This window comes from Charadrius vociferus, unplaced genomic scaffold, assembly GCF_000708025.1.
Source record: "Charadrius vociferus isolate BGI_N301 unplaced genomic scaffold, ASM70802v2 scaffold26, whole genome shotgun sequence".
Taxonomy (NCBI): domain Eukaryota; kingdom Metazoa; phylum Chordata; class Aves; order Charadriiformes; family Charadriidae; genus Charadrius; species Charadrius vociferus.
In genome coordinates this window covers 4,189,796-4,201,911 of record NW_009649320.1, presented here as the reverse complement: position 1 = coordinate 4,201,911, position 12,116 = coordinate 4,189,796, and the positions used below count along the sequence as shown (strand labels likewise).

At 38.9% G+C, this 12,116-nt stretch overlaps 1 protein-coding gene across 1 annotated transcript in view; it reads right to left on the bottom strand.

Moving 5' to 3' along the window:
- Positions 1-12,116, bottom strand: part of STS (steroid sulfatase (microsomal), isozyme S) — an 86,067-nt gene that overhangs the window by 37,974 nt on the left and 35,977 nt on the right. The window contains exon 6 of the mRNA XM_009889456.1: positions 5,457-5,594. Within this exon, the coding sequence (XP_009887758.1) occupies positions 5,457-5,594 (138 nt within the window). The remainder of the gene's footprint in view (positions 1-5,456; positions 5,595-12,116) is intronic.

Sequence of the window (12,116 nt, the reverse complement as noted above, 5' to 3'; positions counted from 1 at the left end):
TGAAAGTACACAAAACAAAGGTAAGCTAGGAAAAGTATAATAAGTTTTCCCTCCTTTGTCAATGAGGAAACTATTCAAGGAGATATTCCATGAAATTTGCAACTGCCCCATTTCAAAATAGCAAATGAAAGCATCGTGTTCTCTATATTGTGGATTTCATTACCAAAGGATTTAGGCTATCCTAAGAGTTTAGAAAAACTTGAAGTGGAATTTCATCTGATGAAAATTTATATAACCAATGCTAAAACTCTTTGTGGAATCTAAACTGTCAGGATTCATATCTTAAACCGAGGTCATACTATCTCGGATTAGGAGATCTTCTTAGGAATCTTCTTTATTCACTACACAGCTCCTGCATCTTTCTCCAAGGCTTCTGATCCTGATAACTGTGAGAAAAGGGCCACTGAAAAGAAAGGCCATGATTTTGATCCATTACTTCAATATCCACAGAATAACAGAATCACAGAATTATTTAGGTTGGAAAAGACCTTTAAGATCATCGAGTCCAACTGTTAACCTAACACTGCCAAGTCCACCACTAAACCATGTCCCTAAGCACCACATCTACACATCTTTTAAATACCTCTGGGGATGGTGACTCAACCACTTCCCTGGGCAGCCTGTTCCAATGCTTGAAAACCCTTTGGTGAAGAAATTTTTCCTAATATCCAATCTAAACCTCCCCTGGTGCAACTTGAGGCCATTTCCTCTTGTCCTATCTCTTGTTACTTGGGAAAAGATACTGGCACTTACCTCACTTCAAGCTCCTTTCAGGTAGTTGTAGAGAGCAACAAGGTCTCCCCTCAGCCTCCTTTTCTCCAGGCTAAGCAACCCCAGTTCCCTCAAGTGCTCTTCATAAGACTTGTGCTCTAGACCCCTTGCCAGTTTCATTGCCATTCTCTATATGCACTCCAGCACCTCAGTGTCCCTCCTGTAGTGAGGGGCCCAAAACTGAGCACAGTACTCAAGATGCAGCATCACCAGTGCTGAGTACAGGGGAGACGATCACTTCCCTACTACTGCTCACCACACTATTCCTGATGCAAGCCAGGATTCTGTTGGCCTTCTTGGCCACCTGGGCACACTGCTGGCTCATGTTCAGCCGGCTGTCAAGCAACACCACCAGGTCCTTCTATGCCGGGTAGCTTTCCAGCCACTTTTCCCTTGTAGCCCTGCATGGGGTTGTTGTGACCCAGCACTTGGCCTTGTTGAACGTCATACCATCGGCCTCAGCCCATCAATCCCGCCTGTCCAGATCCCTCTGTAGAGCCTTCCTGCCCTCAAGCAGATCGACGCTCCTGCCCAACTTCGTGTGATCTGCAAACTTACTAAAGGTGCACTCAATCCCCTCATCCAATAAATTAATAAAGATATTAAACAGAACCAGCCCCAATATTGAGTGTTGGGGAACACCGCTTGTGACTGGCCACAAACTGGATTTAACGCCATTCACTACAACTTTTTGGGCCCAGCCATCCAGCCAGTTTATTACCCAGCAAAGAGTACATCTGTCCAAGCCACGAGCTGCCAGTTTCTTCAGAAGAAAGCTGTGGGAAATGGTGTCAAAGGCTTTACTAAAGTCTAGGTAGACAACATCCACAGCCTTTCCCTCATCCACTAAGCGAGTCACCTTGTCATAGGAGATCAAGTGTAGGGTGTAATATTACTATATAAAAAAGGATTAAAAAAGATATGGAAGAGATAAACCAGACTGTGTATGACAGCAACTAGTTAAACAGTATGCCAGCTCTGGTTTCTAATTTCAAGAGCTATGCAAATTTCTGGTGACTGTTCCACCATCAGAACCCAGAGTAATAAAACCTTCAAATAGCAATTTCCCCTTTTTGCGTTCAGTCTTGCTGTGCTAGCCTAACTCTTCAAACTCCTCATAAATTTTATTATTGTTTCTCATTTGGCTGGATAGCAAGACAAATTAGTGGAGATCTGTTGAGATCTTTTGATTTTATTGCTGAGAGTACTGCTCCAGCTCTGACAAGAGGATTAAGTAGCTTGACTCAGAATCTCATTCATGCAGTGCTCATATACAAAAAGATAAGTAGCAGAGATTGTCTAGCAGAGACAGGGAGAAAGGACGTGCATGTCTCCCAGTTTTGTAAACTACTCATCAGATGAAGCAAATTCCTAGTGCATGCACAAATGAGCACAAGTAGCATAAAGATCATCCTTTTGCTTTTTGAGGCGTCTTGCTACATCAGTGCCCGAGACTTATTGCTTCACAGGTTTGGTTTTCATTAAACCTGCAAGAGATATACAGCATCTCATTGTACACGACTGTTAATACAAATAAATTTTTATGTATGAAAATTGCTAATTATGCAATTAATTGATCACTTCAGCTTTTGCCCTTTTTTAAAATGATGCATAAATATACCTGTTAAATTGAGGATTGATATGAAGAGAGGGAAGATAAAACAGATTTCATTCTATTTTAAAATCATAGAAGTATATTCAACTGATGGCATAGGTCTTTTAATTTCTTATTAATTTATTAAGAATGTCTCTCATACAATAATTATTTTGTTTCTTAAATAGTGATTTTTTTTTCCCATAGTATATTACAACATTTGCCAGCATAGGTGGTAACTGTAAACCACACAATTCATTGTGAAAATAACACATCCCATCACTCCCCAAGTAACCCTATCAATTGGATTTATTATTAATTCAGGTAAGATCTATTTCAAATTGTTCTCCATTCTGTAAATATGAATACAAAATTTTGCAAGGTTTGATAAAAAAGACTTCATTCAATCAAAGTTCTCCGGGAAGGCATATTCCCCAGCGTATTTGTCTTTTTTTTCCCTCCTCATCATTTATCCTGTACCTTTTGTCTGGCATTCTAGAAAGCAAATATTTTTTAGAGCTTCTAAAACACCTCAGGCTATGCCTAAAGCTACAGATATGTAACCATATGGTTCCTTAATTACTTAACTCACTATGTAAGGCCTAAGTGCTAACGTTCAAGATACATTTCACTCTGATGTTAGTCCAAGGGGATCCATGCGGTAGTTTGTAACCTCATGACTTTAGCATAGCTATTTTTGCTTGTGTAGCATTTCTTCATAGCTCTCTTAAAATATAAGGGTCATTTCTCAAACAGATACTTACTGACTAAAAACTGCGAAGCCTTCTGTTTACTGTATATGTCTATCTTTCTTCCTTTTTGCAGTTTTGCAGGTGATACAAAACTGAGAGGCATGGTTAATCCACTGATGGTTGTGCTACCATCCAGAGGAACCCAAACAGGCAGGAGAAATGGGCCAAAAGGAACCTCATGAAGTTCAGCAAAGAGAAATACGAAGCCCTGTATCTGCAGAGGAATAATCTCTAGCACCAGCACAGGCTATGGGCTGACTGGCAGAAAGCAACTCTACAGAGGCAGACCTAGGGGCCCTGGTGGACAACTACCTGAACACGAGCCAGCAATGTCTCCTTGTGGCAAGGAAGGCCAACAGCATCCTAGGCTGCATTAGCAAGAACGTTTCCAGCAAGGCGAAGGAGGTGATCCTTATCCTCTGCTCAGCACTGGTGAGACACACCTTGAGTGCTGGGTCGAAGTGCAGAGCTCCCCAGTACAAGAGAGACAAGGACATACTGAATTGAGTTCAAAGAAAGGCTATGAAAATGATTAAGTGGTCAGAGCATTTGACATATGAAGAGAGGCTGAGAGATCTGGCACTGTTCAGCCTAGAGAAGAGAAGGTTCAGTGGGATCTTATCCATCTGTATGGACACATGGATTTACCTGAGTAAAGAGGACAGAGCCAATGGTGCCCAGTGACAGAACAAGAGGCAATGGACACAAACCGAAACACCAGAAAACCCATTTTAACTTAAGAAAAAGCTTTTTTTTTTTTTTTTTTTTTTGTGGTGAGAGTTATTAAACACTGGAGCAAGTTATCCAGAGAGGCTGTGGAGTATCAATCATTGGAGATTTTCACAACTTGAATGAACACAGCCCTGAGCAACCTGCTCTAGCTGCCCCTGCTCTGCAGGGGCTAGGACTTCTGACCTTGGGAGGTGTCTTCCAAACTCAACAACTACGCGATTTTGCAATTCTGCAACACTACTTTAAAAAAAAAAAAAATATATATATATACACACCTAAAGGTAATTTGCTTCTTTCTCTTTACAACTAAAAGTTTCAAGTTGGGTAAATGACTTTCCAAAACCTGCTGGATTTCTTTGATTTTTTCCCCTGAAATATGAGGGGAAGACAAATTACACAGCCACTTCCTAGTGAAAGAATGAAAACAACTTTGTCTTTGGTAAAGGGGCAAAAATATTCACTGCATTTCAAGAAAAAAAATAACCAAGCATTCTTACCCTATTTCAGTAATATTGAAGATTATTAAAAACAATTTGACATTCATTTTCCTGATGCTGTGTATCCACCACTTGCACACTGGAAAACACTGTTCTCTGCACTTTGGCAGAGGGATTCCTTTATTTCATATTTGACAATGCTGTCTGTTATCCAGTAGTGTATTACATTCCTGATGACTAAAGGGAACACCATGTCAGGGATATGGGAATGGACAAAATGAGTAAGGCTGTTTGCTAAGTTGGAATTTTTGTTTCTACAAGATCACCATATGGCAACAAAAGCAGTATCATTTACTATTGTTGTATGATATCACCAAGAGAAAGTGTATTACAAAAACATAGACTCTAAACACATTATAAGTCTCCATAGAATAAACAGGTTTTGGACTATTAATCTTCTCAAGACCTGCACTAAAAGAATACAACTAAACTCTGTCCTTTTAACTAAAGTTTCTCCATTTCCAAATCAGTCTTCAATTCAGTAAGTCTGTTACGCATCATTTTTAAAATGCTCTTCTCCAACTCAGACATTTCTGCTTGAAATCTTGTCTTCTTCTGGCTGTTGTGGAACTTGTCCATCCCAAACTCAATCCAGTTCCTCATTTTTCTTTTTAAAACTAACTTCCCTTTTCTACTTTTTCTGTAATGAATTCACTGGACTCTGTTGTTCCTTCTCCCGTCTTCTCTACATCTTGTCTTCGTGTGATCCCACTCACTCCATAGTATTTAGGTCTCACTCGTGATTTCTGACAGCTCACAAACTCATGATTTCTGACAGCTTTTTCCTTTCTATTCTGCTATCGAGCCATGAGAGTAAAGTACTATGAACTGACACCCTTCTAAAGCTGTATCTCTGGCCAGTTCAAAAGTATATTTGCTAGTCTTAAAACTCCACAGAGCTGAGCATTTACTCTGGTTGAGTTACTGTATTTGACAAGTAAAGCTCATATATTTACTGCCTATGTTTGAATTTAGAATGAAAGGCATGAAAAGCTCACTGGTAAAGAATCAAGTTTTGACCTTCTTGGCCATAAAGTACATTACAGTTTTGGAGCAAAAACAAGGAGATAGTTTCTGACAAAATTTTAAAAATAATCAGAGAATGTTCACCTTTATATATGCCATTGTATCCTCCATGGACTTCTCCAGAACTGGAGATTTCTTCAACATGAGCGCCTTGGTCAGACGTAAAGTATACAAGAGTATTATTGCTCAGATTATATTTCTCCAGGACATCGAGAACCTGGCCTAAAAAAAAAAAAAAAAAAAAAAAAAGAAAAAGAAGAAAAGAAGAGAAAAAAAGAACAGCCTTAATGTCTTTGAGTGGCTTTTTCATTAGCCTTGGCAAATACAAGTATTTTTGTCCTTATGCCTTTTCAACATCACTTTCCATATAAACATTATTATACCTAGCAATTGACACCATGCAGCATAGAGTAGGGGACAATTGCACAAGGCTTGTTGCAATCAGAACCGTGGTTAATGTAAGTTAATGTATGGAGTCCCTCTGGAGGCCGTTGGCAGATAAGGGAAGAGCAACTGACATCATCTACCTTGACTTGTTCAAGGCATTTGGCACTATCCTGCATGGCATCCTTGTCTCTAAATTGGAGAGACATGGATTTGATGGATGGACCACTCAGTGGATAAGGAATTGGCTGGATGGCCACACTCAAAGAGTTGCCATCAATGGCTCGATGTCCAAGTGGAAATCAGTGACAAGTAGTGTTCCTCAGGGGTCAGTACTCGGACTGGTGCTGTTCACCATCTTTGTCAGCAACATGGAGAGTGGGATTGAGTGCACCCTCAGCAAGTTTGCTGATGACACCAAGCTGTGTGGTGTGGTGCACACACTAGAGGGAAGGGATGCCATCCAGAAGGATCTGAACAGGCTTGAGAGGCAGGCCCATGCAAGCCTCATGAAGTTCAAAAAGGACAAGTGCAAGGTACTGCACATGGATGGGGGCAATCCCAAGCACAAATACAGGCTGGGGAGAGAATGGATGAGAGCAGCCCAGCCGAGGAGGTCTTGGGGGTACTGGTGGATGAGAAGCACAACATGACCCAGAAATGTGCACTCACAACCAAGAAAGCCAACCACATCCTGGGTTGCATCAAAAGAAGCATGGCCAGCAAGTCAAGGGAGGTGATTCTGCCCCTCTACTCCACTCTTGTGAGACCCTACCTGGAGTACTGCATCCAGCTCTGGAGCCCCCAACAGAAGAAGGACATGGACCTGTTGGAGCAACTACAAAGGGCCATGAAGATGATCAGACAGCTGGAACACCTCTCCTATGAGGACAGGCTGAGAGAGTTGGGGTTGTTGAGCCTGGAGAAAAGAAGGCTCTGGGGAGACATTATAGCAGCCTTCCAGTACTTAAAGAGGGCCTACAGGAAAGATGGGGAGGGACTCTGTATCAGAGATTGTAGCCATAGGACAAGGGGTAATGGTTTTAAACTGAAAGAGAGTACATTTAGATTAGATATTAGGACAAAATTCTTTTACTGTGAAGATGGTGAGATACTGGAACAGGTTCCCCAGAGAAGTTGTGGATGCCTCATCCCTGGAGGTGTTCAAGGCCGGGCTGAATGGGGCTTTGAGTAACCTGGTCTAGTGGGAGGTGTCCCTGCCCATGGGAGAGGGGTTGGTACTCTATGATCTTTAGGTCCTTTCCAACTCTAACCATACTATGATTCTATGATAATCAACCCTACTAATTAGTCCCTAATGTCTCAACATGTAAGAATAGACATTGACTAAACTCAAAATGTGCAAGATAATAAACACACACACATGCACATATTTAAAAGAGGAATACACATGGATACGCTCTGAAACTCCAAGGCACCACGGGCTCACGTTTCATTTTCACAAAGGGCTCCTCACACTACCTTGGTACTGTGGAGAGGGTTGCAGTGTGAATGAATTACATTCAAACCTATTTAGACTGAGTTTTTAAAGAGGGTTTATGTGTGAATGAGAGTGAGGCCGCTCTTTGTAACTTGCTCCAGTGAATTTTATACTGATTAGGAATCTAAAATTATTGGTCCTGGAAATTGACCAAAGTTTAAGAATATACTTCTTCACATCAGCCTGCAAATGAGCTTTAATCTTGTCCTTTAGGGATCTCAGAGCATATAAAGATAATTCTGTCTTCACAGCCATTTTGTCTTTATTCTTTTTACTTAAACATCCAAGAATGGTCCAATTTGACTGCTAATTTTGATTTGCTTACCTGTCCACTGAGAATTAATTCATCAGCTGGTGCCCAACTATCGTGTCAAATAGGATGAGATAAGAATTTTGAAATAGAGAGCCTTCTTTAATGGTTTTCAAATCATCATTTCTGTTGATATGCTCTTTTGCTGGCTAAGGAGTAGTCACCCTCCCTTATTGCTACTGTTTCTACCTGTCTTTTAAGGTTATAGCATTCTCAAACTGCCTTGTTAAAAAGGTTGACTGTCTTCGTTTCTCATCAGCTCAGATGACTAGGTCATGAATAAAGGAATATCAGCAGTTAAATAAGTGATACCTGTTGGTCTCGTTTGTAAACTAGGAGCAAAAAAGAAATGTAAGAGTAGGAGAATTTGTTTATGCAAATTTTGAAACCTTGTGGGAGTTGAAATTTCCCAACAGAGCTGAGGAAAATCTGTTACAAAGGCTGACATTTTAAAGTGGGTAGGTTGAGGGAAAATCATGCAGATCCATCTGACACACCATTCTTTTGCTGCAGCAGGTGGACTTAGTGCCAGGAAAGAAAGAGGCAATTTCTCATTGGCTTCTGAGATTGGAGAATATGCTTGCTAAGTAATTATAATATCCCTTGGAAAAGCAGCAATGGTGATAAAAAAGTAGAGCATATAGATAAATTAGGACATTATGTGTGATATTCTGCCACAAGACCTCCAGAGTTCCCTTCCAACCTGTACCAATCTATGATTTTATGATTCTATGATAATAATAATAAATGGGATGCACAAAGAACTATATGTGGAATGACATGCACAAAAGCATTTTTTTAACTACACAGTTTTCCTTGATGAAATTTTCAAGTTCACCCTGTATATAAAACAAAATCAAAATAAAACAAGAACTTGACTCACTATATCATATTAAATGATCTCTGGTAATCAGAGACATCTGCTGTCATTCAATAATGGCCATTTTTATTTCCTAATTAGTCTGGAAAAAATGAAAAGCAATGAATAATGACTTTCTATCCCAATTAATGAAATGAAGCAGTCATCATTATGATGATTTTTTTAAAATGAGGTTGAGTAGCTTGACTTCACCTGAAAAAAAAATATTATAAAAATCTGACACTCAAAATTTCAGAAGAAACAACCCAATAAAATCAAGTCTCATCCAAAACTTGTTGAACTCAATGGTACAACTTCCATTTCCTTCATTTGGATTTTTAAATGCAAAGAGAATTGGCTACATTAGGGTTAATTAACAAATGCCAAAATGATGATTTATTTTAGCAACAACATTTTTCAGTACAGATGGACTAATAGTGGCAATTCAAATAACACTGTTGTCAGAGAATGGCAATCACAATGCACTCGCAGAAATGGAGCAAAACTTACGTTTCTATTTTCAGCTTGAACACTGACACCTTCTAGAATGGAAACTATAAATAAGCAATAAAGTGTGTGCTACCAGGAGATAAGCCTCGTTAAAGTGCATTTGAATGATGTGGCTACTGTTAACACAAGCAATTCATTCACTTATTAGCATTTCTAAATGGTAACCAATACAGAAGAAAAATGCAAAGAATGTATTGTGAATCTCAACGAACAGATATCTTTCACATGCAGTATTATCAATTTTGGAAGCAAATACTACAAAGTAGGAAAATTACATACTTTATTGTTTTCTTAAGACAATTCAATTTCTTTTTTATTCTAATTCCTACATGCTTATTATTTCTGTAGATTTCACGGAGACTTTACAATTAAGTTAAAATTGATGTATAAACATTCCCAGGCAATGCCAGTTAACGAACAAGGAGGATTTTCATCTAGCCTACTTTCCAATATGATTGGAAGAGTATTGTATGTCATGTGCTCTTGAATTACAAGAATGGGGCTTCAGCTGGCTTAGTATCCCCTTTGAGTCCCATTGCTGATTGCAGAAAGCAATACAAATTTTAAAAGGCTTTTGGATGTAAAGAGTTTAAACAGAATATGAAACTGTAGCATAAATAAGCCAAAACACTGGGAAAACCATAGCTCTGTTCAAGCAACAATAGCTTTCTATCCCCAGTGTAGGAAATTATCAATAAAAATGGAAGGATTCTTGATTGAAAAGACTCACTTGAAAGCCATGTTCTAAAAAATTAACAGCTGCACTGATCTCTGTGGATGCTACCGTTTACATTTTTTCTGATTTGAACAGAACAGATTTGGAAAGACAACATTTCTGAACAACAAAATCGATCTAGCACTGAAGGAGCTGCGTAATTTCTGAAGCTATTCAGCAACTAGAATTACAGATCAATTTTTTCCTACTATTGCCATTCTCAGAATGTATACCCTAGCATAGGTGGCTAACATTGCAGCAGACCATAAAAGGCATTAGATCATTGGACAATTTTCTTTCATTTGTATTTTTTTAAGATACAAAACAGATTAAGGACAGCATTAATATGTTGCTTGTTTTAACTAGTACATCAATGTTCCAAGTAAAGTTCCAATTTAAGTAAAGCTTCCCCCAAAATATACTGAGGAATGGTCTCTACAGTCTGCTGCCCACTCTTACTTCAACCTACGTTAAATTATAAAGAGTGTTTCATTCTTGAAGTGAAAATGCCAATTTCAATGAAGCGATAGCCGTGTGAAAGTGGTAAGTGCAATTGACTCTGTTGTTTAGAAGGAAACTGAGAGCCACTATTCAACTTCTGTAGCACAGCATGAATGGAACCTGAACGAGCCTCTCTAATGCTGAATGTAATTTCTGGAGTTTTGAACCACGTAGAAGTCCTGCTGTACTCATCTACATTAAGATAAAGGGTTTATAAAAAATGACTATGCATTTGAAAACAAGGTACAAACACTGAAAAACAATAATGTGTTTACAAATGTGTTAGTGATTTGGAAAATTGTTCAAAGGTTTAGTCAAGCAAGCATAGGAACAAATGCATTTGATTCATAAATTAGCTTACTGTCATTTGAAGTCAATAGGACGGAAATGTTGTTTGTATTAATTTGAAATAATTTGGAGTCTTTCTGAAATTATGAATACAAAGCTCTAGAATACAGAATATCTCTGTGTTATCTAGTCATTAGGACAAACTAGTCTCCTACTTCCTCAGGAAAGCTTTAAAGCAGTTTGCCAGATTTGAATAAACAACAGGATTAAGAAGGGGGGCTAAGGATCTGTTTCAGGACAAGACAGCTGATGATAAAGGGAATTCCTTTAAATAGAACATTCTTGTCCCACGTCAGCAGACTTTCACATGCCTCTGTTGTATCCAGAAGGTTACTGTGAGCTTGAGACAATTATTGGACAAAGAGTGAGCTGGGTAGATCAGCCATCACATATCTGCCCAGAAGAGACAGTTTGTTTTTTTCGGGGTTTTTTATATTTGCTGCTTCAGAATTCCCTACTGACACTAACAGAATAGATTAAATTATTTCAGTTGGAATGGATCTACAATGATCATCTAGTTCAACTGCCTGACCACTTCAGGGCTGACCAAAAGTTAAAGCATGCTATTAAGGGCATTGTCCAAATGCCTCTTAAACATTGACAGGCTTTGGGCATTGACCGCCTCTCTATGAAGCCTGTCCAGTGTTTGACCACACTCTCGGTAAAGAAATGCTTCCTAAAGCATATTCAAAATCAGAATCACAACTAACTTGTGGCCAGCTGAAGGGGTTGATCTCTGCGAGTAGCAAGCTGGGAGTGCTTTGAATACATGCACAAACTCCTATAATTTAACCCGACATGCATAAGTATCTGGAAGCCTATATTTCTCCCAGAAAACATATTGACGCCACTCAACTATATAGCCACTACACAGTAAACCTCTTGGGACCCTCTTCCCGCTACAGGAGTTAAATTAAGATAATTCCAGAGTTCATCATCTCTTCAGCGCTCAAAGGCTAAGATTTAATCTTGCAACTTCTGCACAACATCATTCACAAGATAACAATTATTTTAATCTCTATGTTGATTTTGTGTGATGAAAAAAAGATACTTCACTCTTTAATGCACTGATCTGATTACAAAATCCACTGACTAAAACCTTTGTATAAAAACAAGCTTGGTAACTAAGACCAAGACATCCCTATCTTAATTTTAGCTTTTGTACATTTCAGGTTATAAATATGCAAATTTTTCTGTGGTATGCTCAGAGCCATCCAGTTTTCCCATGATAAATATGTAAATCAGTTTGTCTCTGCAGTGGGGAAGTAATTATCACTTTCAGACCTAGTCATTGAGCACAACACTTGAGGTAAAGATGGAAAATAATAAAACCATTGACAGCAACACAAGAAGTGGCTGCACATATGGTGAACAGTACATAAACTCTGCGTGCAACTTGTTTAACATTCAGAGCTAGAACACAACCACTGGAAAGTGAAAATTCTGGGATGAAGCAATAGGTTGATATTACGGCACATTATCTAGCCAGTCAACAGAACACATCCAACTAAGAAGACGAGTGATTCTTCATAGAAGAAGCATTAGCATATGAATGTCAAAGGTGAGAGTGAATACTAGCTAATATAACTGTTTTAGTAGACCAGAAAATAAATTCA